Genomic DNA, 16,839 nt, shown 5'->3' on the forward strand with positions numbered 1-16,839 from the left:
AATTATACATACAAAATGATGGAGTCTGAATTAGCTGTTACCACTCAAGGAAGAGATCTTGGAATCATTGTGGACAGGTCTCTAAAAACATACGTTTAATGTGCAGCGGCAGTTTAAAAAAAAAAGACTGGTAGGAACCATTAGGAAACAGATAGACAAGAAGATAGAAAATATCATAATGCCACTATATAAATCTATGGTACACCCACACACTGAATACTACATGCAGTTCTGGTCACCCCAAATAAAAAAAAAAAGAAATCTTAGAATTGAAAAAGGTTAGAGAAGGGCATAAAAATGATTAAGGGCATGGTACTGCTTCAGTATTAGGAAAGATTTAAAAAACTAAGTTTTTAGCATGGAAAAGAGATGATTAGGAGGGGACAAGACAGAGGTCTATAAAATCATGAATGGTGTGGAGATAGTGAATAAAGAAATTTTATTTACTCCTTCACAGAACACAAGAACCAGGAGTCACCCAATAAAATTAAGAGTTAGCAAATTTAAAACAAACACAATTTCTTCATGCAATGCACAGTCAGCCTGTAGAAATTGTTGCCAGGAGATGTTGTGAAGGACAAAACTATAACTGGGTTCAAACAAGAACTAAATAAGTTCCTAGAGGATAGGCTCATCAATGGCTATTAGCCAAGATGGTCAGAGATGAAAGTCCATGCTCTGGGTGTCCCTAGCCTCTGATTGCCAGAAGCTAGGAGTGGATGACAGGTGACGGAGCACTCAATGATTTCCCATTCTGTTCATTCCCTCTGAAGCACCTGTCTTTGGCTGCTGTTGAAAGACAACATACTGGGCTAGTTGGACCATTGGTCTGACCTAGTATGGTTGTTATTATGGTGATCAGTTAGATGCTGAGCATTTGAACAAGAACTAGCCAGCCAAGCACCTTAAAGAGAGAATGCTCAGTACCACCTTAGATCTCTGCCCTCCCCACCCAATGTCCCATCTCCAGCCATCGCCATCCCTGATGCTTCAGAGGAAGATTTAAAAAAAACCAACCACCACGCAGAATACATTGTGGGTAAAAAATCCCCTGTGACCCCTGCAGGTGGACAGCTGAAACCCTGATGCATGAGCTTTTAACAACATAAAACATAACCCAAAGTGAGACCCAGGGCTGTTGAGCCTTGCCCCCTACCATCACAAGCAACTCCATCATACAATCACACTATAAATTTGTTCAGCTCTCACTTAAAACTAAGTTGTTGGCCCCCACAACTCCTATTGGGAGGCTGTTTCAGAACTCACTCCTCTGATAGTTAGATACCTCCTTCAAATTTCCAGCTTGAATTTATTCATGGCCAGTTAATACCCAGTTAATTTGTTCTTGTGCCAGTGTAGTTCCTTAGCATAAATAGCTTGGCAGTAGGGTGACCAGATGTCCCGATTTTATAGGGACAGTCCCTACATTCAGGGCTTTTTCTTATATTGGCGCCTATCACCCCTCACGCCCATCCCTATTTTTCAGACTTTCTATCACCCTTTCTTACACCCTACTCTGCACCTTCATTGGAATACTGTGTTCAATTGTGGGAACTCCAATAACAGAAAGATGTCAAAGGACTGGAAGGAAATCTGAAACCAGCAACCAAAATTATCAGAGGGCTGAAGTCAATTACTTAGGAGGAAAGATTAAAATAGCTAAATACGCATTGTTTGGCCAAATCATTGCTAAGCAGGATACATAATTTTCCTAAAGTACTTGAAGAAGGAAACCTTTGTTTAGAGTTGTATATAATTAGGAGACAGGAATGGATTGAGGAGGAGAACGTGTAGCAGAATAATGCCATTAAATACAAGGAAAACAGGCTTTAAGGAATTAAATCTAATCAAGTCACAATGGAAAGAAGTATTAAAGAAGGCTGATGGACAAGGCAAGACACAAGTTAAGGCATCATGAAGTTCGCCTCCTCTAAAAGAGAAGAATTTAAGAAAGCCAATGTATATTCAGAAAGAACCTTGAAGATCTTAAGGTAAGGCAGAACCTGGACTTGAAGTGCAAAGTGATTGGGTGAAGAACTGGGAGGCCACATGGGCCTATGGTTAGCTGAAAGTAACAACAGAATATTTGGAGCAGTAGCAGCCTTATCATTGAAGATAAACTCTTTCCAGCACTTTGGCTGCCCACCCAGATAACTGCAAGAGGTTCTGCTTATGTTGTTAGGGGGAATGAATCTTTCAGTGAGATAGTAGAGGGGAAATTAAGGAAAGGGCAAACAGAAAATTTTAATATTTCCATTAAATATTTTTAGGGTTTTTTTTGTTTCAAGACCTATGTTGTTTCTCAGTGTGATCCACACATGTTTAAAAAGCGAGATAATCGAGTACAACATAGTTTAAGGTTAAAAATTTGAACCCAAATAGTCAGGAAATTATTAATTAAGGTGCCGACACCAATCCGAACTCTGTGACCAAAAAGATATATTACAATAGGGCCTTTCAGGAAATAATCACCCAACATATTCAGATATATTCAATTCAGGTTTCAAATGTTATGTTAACAGACTTTTGAATGGAATAAGCTCCCAAGTTAGATGCAAAGACTCTCAATACATTTCAGAGCCAGGAAAGAAGGTAAGTGAGAGATGGAGAAAAATGAGGGACACAGGCTTGCTGGGCTGAGTGACTATTTCTACCCAGCAATTCCTTATGGCCTTTGGATAGCTCCTTTAGGTTATTATAGTAAACTTAAAGCTTGTCTTCACTTACCTCGGAGATTCGGCGGCAATCGACCGGAGTAACACAAGCTATGCAAAAAACTTGCGAAACTCCAGTCAACTTCTCTGCTTCTGTTCTGCGTGCCGTCTTCACTGCACTGCGCAGACAGGAACTGCGTTCCCATCGACACAGTGCTACGCCACTTGAGAAGGTGGTCTTAATACGTCGATTTCTGGATCGACTGAGCGGGTCTTCACTAACCGCTCAGTCGATCCAGAGAAGTCAATCTGATGGAGGAGAATTTGCCACCATCAGTGAAGGCATAGCCTCAATTATTCAGACATTAGGCTCCTGAGAGAACTGTCAGTTTGGAAAATACTGCATTGCCTTGTATGTCCCTGCTATGTCCCTCTGACCTTATCAAACATATTATGTTAGCGGAGGATAGTCCTGCTTTGAGCAGTGGGTTGGACTAGATGACCTCCTGAGGTCCCTTCCAACTCTAATCTTCTATGATTCTATGATAATTTGATTTTTTTGGCTACTTATTTCACAAATGAAAAAGAAAAAGATACTGCTTATGAAGTTAAATATTTTTACATGCACCCAATCTGGCATTCACTTAACTTGCATGCACAATTTAGAGGTCTGACTGTAAATGTCGGTGCCATAATTTGTTAAAGGTTTCTGACAGCCAGCAACTAAAATCACCACAGATTCTCACAATTTAAACCACTTTTACGTAAATGTAAACCTTTCCTAAAACAGCTAAATGAGAGTTTTCCATCCAGCCTGAGTGAGGCTTTTAGATAGAGTATTGCTCTAAGATTTTCTGCTATTGAGAATTTTCCGAGAATACTATAAATATTAGTTTCTCTTTGGGTCTCTTTGACCTTTAATAAAAATGTGCTAAAACACACAAGTTAACAAAACAAACAGAATGTTTCTTGTCAGCAACCATGGAACTGCTTTTTGACCTGACAGGATTGCTTCAGTCTGCATCATGAAAATGAACAACTTATTATTTTAACTTTCACTTACCAGACATGAAGTTGGGCTACAAGAAACCAAGAGTTCAATGTATCTGGCATATGGCACCCTAGGGGAAACAAAATAAAACAAAAACTAAACACCGCAGAAAAACTGTAAGATGTTTTCCATTGATTTTTCCATTTTAAAAGAATTTTTCTGAATTTAAATATTTTTGTACTTTAACTTGTTTTCTCAAACACTAAACTTCATATATCAGAAGATCCTGCCTAGATCTACTTCCAGAATTTTGTGTTTTACTCCACAGAGAGCTCAGAAAACATATTTTTCTCAGTTTTTAGACTGTAAACTCTTTGGGGGAAGGAACTGTCATTTATTGTATGTTCGGACAGCAGCCAGACTGGTTGGCCTCTAGGCACTACCACATTGTAAACATTAAAACAAAATAATAATGAGTCATCTTATCTCCCTTTCTAGGTCTAGCTGTACTAGCACAGAGAAGACTTCTATCCATCCCATACTTCTTAATCTGTCAGACCTGCCAATTTAGAAACTGCCTCACTCTTCATCCCTTAACCTGACTCTTGAGATCAATTAGGATAGACTTGCTACCAGTTCCTCCTTTTGTAAGTCTGTGTATGTCAAGGCCCCTCACACTCTGGAACAGACTTCTTCCCTTGGTCTGACAGAGGTAGAATATGATGACATTCCGGGCACATTGACAGGCTCTTTTGTTTACCCAAGACAAAGTTCAGCTCTATAAAGAGAGCTGTACAAAGCCTATGCACCATGCAAGTTAAAGAGGCACAGACTTCATGTGGGTCTCTTCACAAGGGCGAATTTCACTCTCACGTTTTTCTGGAGGGGTGGAAAAGAAGGGGCTCAGTAGGCTAGGGAGGTCTTTTGAGTGTCATCTCTGACATCATGTTAATTTGTTTATTTAGTATTTGGGTATTTTAAATCCTCCATTACTCATATGCCCAGAGATCCTAACACCAGTCTATAAACTGGAAAAAAGAAAATTAAAGTAAACAAACAGCTGGGAGTTGCAGGAGCACAGTGACTAATGACATGCAAATTAACAACCTGACTTGCTGATGTAATAGGTGTCTTTCTATATTAAGTGCAAAAAGCTAACATTAATGCAACATTGAGGTTGTGAAACCAAGCATTCAGTTAAGAAATTCCAAAATTTAAAGGTTCTTCCTGCAATGTTAATTTGGCCAAGTTGAAAATATGTGTTTTGCTTTCCTTGTTAAATGCAATCTTTCATATATTTTTGTTCCCTTCTGCATACCATATAACATGCAGAGAATATCTCATGATGTAGTATAAAGATTTTATCAGCATGAGTTTTCAGTATCTGAAATTTGAGCGGTAAAGCAAATCCTAAATGAGTGCCAATAAAACCTTTATGCCACACCACACTGCCACATATTCTGTATATGCCACATATGTTACAAAACTAACAATAACTAACAACTATTTTTATATCCTTGATCCTGTAAAGACGGATGTCTCAGGGCTGTGATTTTTTTTTTTTTTTTAATTTTATCTAATGTTACTGAGTATGTTTTCATTAGCCATCTAAACATATAACAGTATTACTCTATGGTCTGGAAATAGCTGCATTTAAAGAAACAGAGGCTGGAGGCAGAGAGTTCTTTAAAAGATGGTCATCTTTTCCTAAGACTGAAATATTTCAGACAGTCTTAATAGGAAAGACTTTGCAAAGACTGTCTGAAAGATTTCAAGTTTCTTCTGAAAGGCACACACTTTTTCAAACAGATCCCCGACACTGCTTGCATGGCCTTGGACCTGCAAGTTGAGGGAACTGCAGTGATCAGTAATATCCCATGCAATGTGAGAAAGACTTTGCAAAGTTTTTGCATGTTGTTGCTAAAAATGAAACTTCCATGAAAATGATGGAAGAACTCCTATACAATTCTGATAAAAAATTTTAAAATGCAATTTGATAAGTTTAAAATGTCATAGGATTTGCTTTTATTTGTTCGTGATCTATTTGTTGTCCCTGCAGATGGACCTTGACCTTCTGAAACAAAGAATATTCTTGATTCATTGGATGAAAGTGCCTTTCAATTAAAAATTGTAAGGCTCCAGAGCTCAGATGTCTTGAAGGCAAAATTCAGAGAAGTGGGACTTCTGTGATTTCTGGACTTAGTATGCTAACCAGTTTCAGAATAGCCAGAATCTAGGCCTCTATCTTTTAATGATGTTCGGATCAACGTTCCTATGTGAATCTGGGTTTTATATGAAGATTTTAAAAAACCAACACCTCAATTGTCTGACAAATGAGCATTTTCACAAGGGCATGCGTCTTGCCTTGACCTCCTACAAAAGTTTTCACAAAGCTTGACAGAGATCATCGATATCACCTCTCTCATTAGAGACTGCCACAAACACAGGTAATAATGCTGATTTATAAATTTTGTAGAAATTTAAAAACACTAATCCTTATGTTGCAATCAAGATATTTATTTATTGGTAGCTGACGTGGTTTTCTAAAATTATTTTGTCAGCCTTCTGCACAAATGGCCAGCCTCTTGTCCCAAAATTCTCCAATTGGCTCATGGGCAGATCTAATTGAGTGGTAGAGTGTGCTGTCATCTTGAGTGAGGCAAGGCAAGCAGTAATATATTCAAAGAGCCATCTCACCAGTCTCTGTGAAGAAACAGTGTACCCCCTAGATCTTTCCACAACGGAGAAAAATAGTTTAGGTGATTTCCAGAATTGCTTGGTCCCATTCAAGTAAAAGAACAAAGCCTGATGTACATTTAATACATGAAAGGAGGTTTCATGCTGAGATTTATGTAACCTAAGAAAAACTATTGGTAGATGAATTACTGGCAAAGATGGAAATCCAATGCACCTTACGTGAGAACTTGAGATGTGGTCAGAAAGAGACCTTATCCCTAAAGAAAAGTTCCAGAGGGGTAGCCATGTTAGTCTGTATACAGCAAAAACAACGAGAGTCTTGTAGCACTTTAAAGACTTTAAAGACTAATTAAAGACTAAAGAAATTTTTCTGCAGAAATTTGTTAAAGTGCTACAGGACTTTCATTGTTCTTGTTCCTGAAAAATACCATAAATGGGGGGTCTGCCATCAAGGCTCCAATCTATCCCACCCTGTGGTCTGACATAATAGCTACTAGAAAGGCCAACTTCAAATATAAATGAAGCAAAGAGCAGGTAGCCATAGGCTCAAAAGAGGTCTCATAAGGCATCTAAATACCCAGGTTGAGATCCCAAATCGGACTAGGATCCTAAACTTGGGGGGGGGTAAAGATTCCACTGGCCCCTAATAAATATAGAGGACATAGGGTGAGCAAAAACAGAAAACCCCTCTACAGGGGAATAAAATGATGATAATCTCAGTCAGATTAATTTTAGTGGAGCTAATTGATAATCCTGATTTTTTTTTTAAACCAGCAGATAATCCAAAATGATAAAGTGGTGAAAACTCAGGAACAAGGTGGTGACAGTGACACCAGTGGTTGAACCTTTTCCAATTCTGAAGGTAAATAATTAGAGTTGACTCCCTTCTACTGTTTAGTAATACCTGTACTCCTGTCAAGCAGGTGGATTCTAATCCTGTGTACCATCTAGCAGCCATGCTTGGAGGTGGAGGGTCTCCAGATTGGGGTGAAGCACCTGACATGTATCCTGGGAAAGGAGATGAGGACAGCTGGAAACTTGAACACTGGTTCAACACACAGATGAAGCAGATAAGTATACCAGCCTTGCCTCAGCCAGGTCAGTACGACAAAGATAACCCTAGCTTTATCCTATTTGATCTTGTTCATCACTTCTAGAATTAGTGGTGTTGGAAGGAATGTGTAAAGCAGGTCCTTCGTCCAGGGAAGGGGAAAAGTGTCTCCCAAAGAGAGGTAACCTAGGCCTCTTCTTGAACAGAATAAGAGGCACTTCTTATTGCTGGATGTGGAATATTCTGTGAAGAATCTGATAGCCCAACTCCTACTCATAGTCCTGGGATAATCATCTGTTGAGCATATGTGCTGTGACATTCTAGGCTCCAGGAAGGAAAATGGCTGAGATCTGATAGCTTATACACCACTTCCACAACTTTATAGCTTCAGTGCACAGGGAAGGGGGGAAACTTGCTCCTCCCCCTTGACTGATGTAGAACATGCAAGTCACATTGTCCATTGTCACATTGTCCATTGTCCTGATTGATTTACCCTGGATCAGGGCAGGAACTGAAGAGAGGTGTTCCTGACTGCTCTAAACTCCAAGAGGTTGATGTGGAGGCTGGTTTCCTGAGGTGACCATCTATGAAGGTATTGAGGTGTGCTCCCCACCATAACAGAGATACATCGGTTGTCACAGTTACTGTTGGAGCTAGGTGGATGAAAGGGATGCCCCTACAGATGCTGCATAGATCCTTGCACCAGTTCAGGAAGTTCTTTACCTGAAGGGGAACTGTAATCTGTTTCTCCAAGCTGACTCTGGTCGAGAAATAGGTGCTCCTGAACCAGCCCTGAAAGCAGTGCAGGCGTAATCTTGCATTCTGGGTCATGAAGTTGCAAGCTGCCATATGACCGAGGAGCTGCAAACAGTTCCTTCCTCTAGTATGGGGACTTCCTTGAATCATCCTTACCAGAATCAACAGAGTTATGAAAGTGTCCATGGGAAGAAAGGCCTGTCTGTCAATGGATCAAAATATGCCCCTGTGAATTGTACTCTCTGGACAGGGGATAACTTGGACTTCTTCATGTGTAGCTGGAGACCCAACTCCTGAAAAAGAGAGAGCTGTCTGAGTGGAAGTTAGTACTGCTTTGTGCGATCAGCCCTTGAGTAACCAGTCGACAAGATATGGTACGACTAAAATTGCTTCTCGCCAAAACTAAGCAGCCATTACCACTGGGACTTTTGAGAATACCATTAGGGCTGAAGTGAGGCCGAAGGGAAGTACTCAGTGTTAAAAATTATCCTAGCCCATTAAGAAACACAGGTATGCCCTGTGTGCAGGATGTATTATTATATGGAAATAGGTATCCTGTAGGTCAAGGGATGAAAAAACAAGGTTACTTACCAGTAACTGTTGTTCTTCGAGATGTTGCTCATGTCCATGCCAATATAGGTGTGTGCACGCCACAGTGCACGGTTCCCGGAACTTTTTTCCCCTTAGCAGACCCCGTAGGGCCGGCTCTGGTGCCCCCTTGAGTGCTCTGCGCATGCCGCAGCATGAGGCACTGCCAGCCCTACGCCCCCTCAGTCCCTTCTTTCTGCCAACTCCGACAGTGGGGACAGAGGGTGGATGTGGAATGGATATGAGCAACACATCTCGAAGAACAACAGTTACTGGTAAGTAACCTTGTTTTCTATCTTCGAGTGATTGCTCATATCCATTCCAATATAGGTGATTGAATAGCCATACCTCGGAGGTGGGTAGGAGTTACCGGTGAGCTGCCCTCAGAATGGCTCTGCCGAATCCTACGTCCTCTCGCGCCTGCTGAACAATGGCGTAGTGGGACATGAAGGTGTGGACCGACAACCAGGTGGCTGCTTTGCAGATGTCCTGCAGGGGCACTCTCTCCAGAAAAGCCGCAGATGAGGCCTTAGCTCTGGGCGAATGCGCTGTGATGACACCTGGCAGCGGCACATTCACCTGCTCAAAGCAGCACTTGATGCAGGGTGTGAGCCACGCGGAGATGTGCTGGGTGGAGACTGGTGATCCTTTCATCCGGTCCCGCCACCCGCGGCGAGAAGCTGCGCCGATTTCTGGAATGGCCATGTCTTTGATGTAACAGGCCAGGGCTTGTCTCGCGTCTAGCGAATTCCATCTCCGCTCCTCCCCCAAACCACGCGGTTTGGGAAAAACACAGGGAGAGATCACTCATGGTTACAATGAGATTCGGAAACCAACCCAGGCTGGGAGGCCGGGCGTGGCCGCCACTGCAGTTTATCCATATAGAATAAGGGGGCTCTGAGGTCAAGGCCCTAATTTTGGAGACCCGCCCAAGCTGAGGTAATGGACACCCGGAAGGCTACCATCCACAAAACGCGGCAGAGGGCATGAAGCCATGGGTTCCAAGGGGGAGGGCCCTATGAGTCTTGAGAGGACCAGGTTGATATCCCAGGGAGGCACCGGGTTGCGGACCTGGGGATACCGCCTCTCCACCCCCTTGAGCACCCTGACCAACGTGGGATGGGAGAACAGGGATCTCCCCGCTAGCGGGTGATGGAAGGCCAAAATAGCTGCCAAGTGGACCATCAACTAGGCCAGCACCAGGGTCGCCTGCAGAGGCAAGAGGCTGGTGAATGCCCCGGGACTCCGCCCAAGAGGTAAACCATGTCCACTTAGCCTGATACACGACCTGTATAGAAGGGCCCCTGCTGCCCAGCAGGAGTTGTGGGACCTGCACCGAGCAGGCACCCTCTACCTCCGTCAGCCACAGAGCCTCCAGGCCATGAGCTGCAGGGAATCCAGGACCAGGTGCAACAGGCGACCGTGGTCCTGGGAGAGACAGTCATGCTGCCTCGGGAGCCCCATGGGCAGGGCAAACGAAAGGTCCAGCAGCATGCTGAGCTAGCGCTGGCTTGGTCAGGCCTGAGCAGTGAATATGACATCCGCCCTGCCCATTTATGTTCAGTAAGACCTTTGGCAGGAGTGGAGTGGGCAGGAACGCGTACCTGAGGGTCCCCGTCCCGTTACTGAGGAATGTATCAGAAACCAACCCAGTCTCATGACCCCGGCGCAAGCCGAGCCTTGGCACTGCGCATTCCAAACTGACACGAACAGATCCAGTTGGGGGACACCCCACTTCTGGAGGATCGCAGTCACTACCCCTGAGTGCAGCGACCAGTCGTGGTGGGGTAGAAACCACCTGTTGAGGCAATCCGTCTCGTCACTCCTCACCTCCATGAGGTGAGAGGCAGTCCCACGGAGTTGTGCCTCACGGCAAAGCTCCACGGACGGGTAGCTTCCTCACAGAGAGCGGAGGAGCATGCCCCTCCCTGCCTCTTTATGTAAAAATGGGTGCGGTGTTGTCCGGCAGTGCCTGCACCACTCTGTCAGTCAGGAATCGGAGGAACAGCCTGCATGCTAGGCAAATGGCGCTGAGCTCCTCCAAGGTGAGCTGCCAGCACCTCTCCTCCCCCGAGCAGAGCCCCCGAGTGCTTAGGTTGGCACCCATGTGGGCTCCCATCCCACATACGAGCCGTCGGAGATTAAGGTGACTGACAGGACCAGTTCCGTGAACGGAACGCCCTTCCCTACTGCCCTGGGGAATGTCCACCAGTCTAGGGAGGCTAGGGCAGGCAAGGTACTGGACCACCCAATTCAGTGGGTGTCTGCTTGGCATATATATACCAAGGCCAACCATGCCTGAAGCGGCCTGTGCCTAACAGCAGTAGGCAGTGCCTGGCTGTTGTCATGGGGCCTCGGTGCAGCTGGGAGATGATAGAGACCATCATCCCAAAATGTGGCTGAGGCAGGAAGTGTCTGGCCTATGAAGCATCCAGGGTGGCCCCCATGAATTATATGTGTTGCACTGGGGTTAATGTGGATTCCTGCTCGTTATTAGCAGTCCTGGCCTGCTGCACGTGGAGCAAGTGAGGGTCACTCTCTCCTGCACTTGGAACCTGGACCTGCCCCTGACCAGCCAATTGTCCAGGTAAGGGAATATTTGCACCCTTTACGCCTCAGGCGGGCTGCCATTACTGCCCTATGTTTGGTGATCACCCCTGGAGCCTGGAGGGCAGGCTGTAAACGGTAGTGAGAGCCAGCCACTGTGAAGCAGAGGAAGCGCCTGCGGCTCCGGAGGATGGACCCATGAAAATATGCGTCCGCGTAGGACGAGGGCGGCATACTAGTCTCCCGGATCCAGGCAGGGATTATGGAGACTAGGGAAACTATGCGAAACCTGAGTCTTCTATATATTTGTTCAGATGATGTAGGGACTCAGACCCTTGGGAGGCTCCCCTTCAGGATAGAAGAGCCTTAACCTGTTCAGGGCAGGGCGGGTCGGGTCAGGAGAGCAGTAGGGGCACCACCCTCAGGCGCACCATCAAAACTCTCTCCTACGATTGCCTGACCCCCTGGGGGGCGTGTACAGGCCCAGGGAGCAAAGCGTGGCCCTGGAGACCTTCGGGCCATGCAGTTTCGCATTGGTCCGGTTGGAGAAGAGGGCCGACCTATGAAAGGGAAGGTCCTGGATTGATTGCTGCAACTCCTGGACAGGACTGGGGGTAGCAGCCATGAGTACTTCCTCATGGAACTGGCGGGGGCTATGGCCCTACCCGCTGCAGCAGCAGCGTCATTGGATGTTAGGAGCACTGCCCTATCCACCATGATTCTTCTATGCAGGATGGCAGAATCCAACCTCAAGGTAGGGGCCCCCCTCTTGAGCGGCTCCTGGTGTGCCCTGAAATCTTCCAGTGGCGCCATGTGATCCCCGGAGACTGCCTTGTCCAGGGAGGAGGAAGAGGACTGCCGAGGCAAGTCTTGCGGGTGCTCCCCTTGCTGAAGGGATGGACCCGTAGCGGGTCCTTGCACGGGGTCCGACTCCTTGGCTGAGGAGCGGTGTTTATGGCCCTTAGACTGTGCCAGGGCACAGACTGTACCCCTGCTAGCAGAGTGAATTGGGGCCCTGGTCCCATCTAGGTGTTCCATAGGGCTCAATAAGGTCCTTGACCCCAGGGCCCAGCTGGGGCTGACTGTGCCACCTGCTTGGACACCTTATGGGGGCTTCGGCCATCCCGATGACTGTCCCCCCCCGTGGGACCGGAGCTGCTACACAAACGGCTGTGCTTGGTCCCGGGTGTTGTGCCCACACCAGGGACTGTATCTTCGCTGCCTCCGCCATGGAGGACGATGAGGACCGCCTGTGTCAGTAAGCGGGGGGGGACCAGCGAGGGCAGCTCCGACGAGCCCTCGGCACTGCGGAGAGCTGCGGCACCGCGTGGAGCCCAGTGCTGCGTGGGGCTGTGGTACCGCCTGGACCCCCGGTGCCGCTGAGAGTGCCGGCACCGCTTGGAGCTGCGGTGCCGCGAGAGCCCTGCTATTGCCGGAGCCTCGGCGCTGCATGGAGCTGCAGTGCCGGGAGAGCCCCGCTACTGCTGGGAGCCTCGGTACTGCTCCGGGGGGCTCGGTACTGGGGGAAGGAGCCTCGGCACCCAGGACTTGCAGCGCCACCGACCTGCTGGGGGAGCATCCTCGCTCTACCCCCAGTGGCCGTCTGGCCGTAGATATTTCTCCCCGGACCGGAGTTCTCCACCGCCCTTCGGGGGACCCCATGCGGGCTTGCCCCGGGACCCCATCCCCTTCTCCCTCGGTGGGGGAGGGTGGGAGGGCGGGGAGCGGAGGTAGCATAGGCAGGCCAACTGGGCTCTTGCCGCCTGAAACCTCCGCATTGGCAGGGGCACTATCCCATTCCCAGGAGTCGGGGGTGGCTGCCTGCTCAGATGCGTCCCTGTACTCGACCCTGCCCGTACCCACTGTGCAGGGGAGTGCCGCGCTCCACGCGCTCACCTTGCCGTCGGCTCTGTGCCGAGTCGAATCCGGTGCTGACAGTCCCGGGATCCTGGCTCCTTTACCCTTGGTGGGGGGGGGGAGGGGGCACCGAGGTGGCATAGGCCAGCCAACAAGGCTCATGCTGCCAGCCTCTGCATTGGTAGGGGCACTCTCCCACTCCGAAGAGTCGGGGGTGGACCCCTGCTCAGAGATGCAGACCCGGAGGGGACTCGACGGGTCGTGGCTGGTGTATCTCTGTCCTCGATCCTGCCCTGTACCCACGGCGCAGGGGAGTGTCCGCACTCCATGCGCTCTCCTCGTCGTCGGCACCGGGGATGCTGCTCCGTGCTGAGTGGAATCCGGTGCCGACAGTGCCAATGGTGTGCTCCGCACCGAGGGGGAGCAGGACGACCCGGACACAGAGCGGAGCGCTGCGATAGAAGCAAGGCTTTAAACCTGATCTTTCTGCCTCTGGCTCACTGTTTAAAAGCCTTGCATATCTTACTCTTGTCTGCTCTCCCCCCAGGCACTTAAGGTACCGAGTGGGGGGGAGCAGGGGAGGGGGGCGTTACACCCAGGCAGCCGGGACATAGCCCGACCACCTTAAGTCTGTCAGGAACTTCTTCCTAAACTACAGCACTTAACAACTACTTAAACTAACTAGGTACTTTGATTAACAAAGAGTTCAAAGAAGGGGAATGGCACTTGCAGAGAGCAAGTGCTAGTTCCATCCGACTGTCACAGGCGGAAAGAAGAGACTGAGGGGGCGTGGGGCCGGCAGCGCCTCATGTGCTGCAGCATGCGCAGAGCACTCAAGGGGGCACCAGAGCCAGCCCTACAGGGTCTGCTAAGGGGAAAAAAGTTCCGGGAACCGTGAACTGTGGCATGCACACACCTATATTGGAATGGATATGAGCAATCACTCAAAGATAGAACCAATCTCCTGCCTCTAGAGAGAGGGAATCATAGCTGCCAGTCACCATCCTGAACTTTTGAGGCCTTACAAATTTGTTCACTCATCTTAGATCTAAGATTGGACTCTACTCTCCACCCTTCTTTTGCACAAGAAAATACTTTGAATAAAATCCTTTCCCTCTGTGAGGGGATGTGACCTGTTCTATTGCTCCTAAAAAAGGAGGGAGTGTACCTCTTGGCTCAGTATAGTCTTGTGAGAGAGGTCCTTGAAGAGGGATGAGGAAGGGGGTGAGGGACATGAAGTGGCATAGCATGATTTTATAACCACTGTGACCCATTTGTCTGTTGTAATACGCCACCAAGCCTATTGGAAATGGAAAAGGCAATCTCCAAAAAAGGGGAGGTGGGTAAAGGGTTGCAGTTTACAAACTGAAAGTGAAGGAGGAATCGAACCCTTGACCAACCTGTCAAAATTGGTGTTTCGATGATGTCTGGGTAATCGCTGACGGAGGGTGAGCAGCTCTTTTTCTCTGAAACCCTTGTCTTTTTCTAACATTCAATGGTTCTATGAAAGTCAGAGAACTGAAACAGGAGCAATTTTTTGGCAGTTTGAGGCCTGCTAAATCTTCCCTTGTTTGCAGGAATGTATATACCCAGCAACCTCACCGTGGTCCTGGAGTGCTTCAGCGTGTGCAAGAACTCATCCATAGCTTCCAAGAAGTGCTTTTGACTGTCAACTGGGAGGTCCTTAGCCGCATTTTAAAACCTCTCTCGGGAATCCTAACAGCTGGAGCCATGACGCCCTGCCCACGACAACTGCCATGGAGATGGATCTAGGAACATCTAGTGTCCGCAGCCTCTAAGGACACTTGAAGAGAGGTTCCAGCTAATAACTGACTCTTCTTAAATGATGGCCTGGAAGAGTTCTCTATGCTCTCATGAAAGATGTTCAATAAAGGATGCAAACTCCTGACCTGACTTGGAGGTGGGTCGAAGGGAGCATGCCATCAGCAGCAGCTTCAATTTGATCTCCAGATTCTTCCATGCTCCAGATTTGAGAGCCAGGCAAAAATTTCACTTTTGGGAGATACGGGACTCTCCTACGCAACAGATCGGGATAGCCTCCCAACAAGACAGCCTGCCTGTGAGGGCAAGCCAGGCATACCCAGTCAGGCCAGATAAATTCCCCAGGAGAAAAAGTTGGGAGGCGTTGGGGGGATATGAAAAGCTAAAATCTCTCATAACAATCTAACAAATCCTATACCGATAACTTACACTAACTAACTAACATGCTGAGCTATGCATGAGGCAGACACTAGACACAGACACTCAGGCCAAGTCAGTAGAGAAGGAAGTGAAGGCAGTTTGCCTATGCATCGGAGCATGCTAGGAGGTTGTATACAGTATATGCATGGACCTAACGGACACTACTAATGAAAAATTTCTGATCAATTGCTCAAGAGGCACATGCACACTTGAAGTGGAGCATCCATAGGGACACTACTCGAAGAACAGCTAGTTAACAAAAATATATCTAAAACATCCCTATCAATTTCCACAACAGCATCCAACCTCCACATCCACCTCAACCTTTCACAAACACCAACTCACAAAGATGGGCTCCTTAGCAAGCCCAGACCCTAGTTAATTCCAAAGCAGAGAGTAAAGAATGCCTTGCCTGGAGTTCTCGCTCTATCAAACAGGTTCTTGTTTGAAGCTGTTCCAAACGACATGACACTGGAAGACAGTTGGCCTCAGGTATGAAGTACTCTAATCACAGTGTTACTCCCCCAGACCCTATAACCCAATCTTGCCTTCATAGATATTTTATACCCATGTATTATGATATCCATTGACTAGTCAAGGCATCATGTTTTGATAATGACTATTATTGAATGCTCCTTCTCTTCCACTGACATGATTCTGGTTCTCTAGTTTCTGTTATTGAGCTTATCATATTGGTACACAGACACCTTTTTATTGAACTCCTTTATTCAATATGGTTACTTTTCAAGAATGTACCTCTGTGATTTCAGTCTCTTCCACCATCACTGAAGCTATACTTTCTATCCTATCCAGAGCTACTTGCTATGGAACTCATTTTGTAGAGCTAAAAAATCTAGAGCTAAACACATTGTATTCCAGAGATAAGCATTTAGTTTATAATCTCCTGTTTCTGTATCTGTTTGTGATTTCTTGCCGTTAAACAACGGTTCAGATATGCGTCTGCGCTCCCCATCCTTCTTTGGGTATGTCAACACTGTGGTTGGGAGTGTACCTCCAAGACAAAGTAGACAAAGGTGCTAGCTCTGCTCAAGCTGGCATGCTAATAATAGCACCGTAGACATTGTCGCACAAGCAACAGAATAGGCTAGCCACCAGAGTACAAGCCCACCTGACCCCCTGGGTCTGTACTCTAGAGGTTCACCTGTAACACACCATCCACACTGCTATCATTAGAATGCTTGCTGGAGCAGAGTTAGCATGTCTGTCTACCCTGGTTGGGAGGTATGCTCTCAGCTGCAGTGTAGAAATAACCTTCAAAGGCTTGAAATTGCAAGTCTCTGTGCCCCCCTGAGCAACCATCATCTACTCTGTGCCTAGCAGGATCAGGCCCAAAATGCACACTCAGCAAATGTTTTCTACTTTTCATTTTCCACAGTGCTTGCTCAGTCCTTCATTTATAAATGTTCATAAACAGATTTAAAAAAACTTAGCCTCTCAAAGGCTGTTCATTGACACCCATTTACTGCTAAGTTTGA

At 46.8% G+C, this 16,839-nt stretch overlaps 1 protein-coding gene across 2 annotated transcripts in view; it reads right to left on the bottom strand.

Moving 5' to 3' along the window:
* UQCC1 (ubiquinol-cytochrome c reductase complex assembly factor 1) overlaps positions 1-16,839 on the bottom strand; it is a 143,039-nt gene that overhangs the window by 76,944 nt on the left and 49,256 nt on the right. For both annotated transcript variants that reach the window (XM_067546870.1, XM_067546871.1), the window contains exon 6: positions 3,718-3,775. In XM_067546870.1, the coding sequence (XP_067402971.1) occupies positions 3,718-3,775 (58 nt within the window). The remainder of the gene's footprint in view (positions 1-3,717; positions 3,776-16,839) is intronic.

This window comes from Emydura macquarii, unplaced genomic scaffold (genome assembly GCF_026122565.2).
Source record: "Emydura macquarii macquarii isolate MOO-44397 ecotype Brisbane River unplaced genomic scaffold, CSIRO-AGI_Emac_v2 contig_1170, whole genome shotgun sequence".
NCBI lineage: Eukaryota > Metazoa > Chordata > Testudines > Chelidae > Emydura > Emydura macquarii.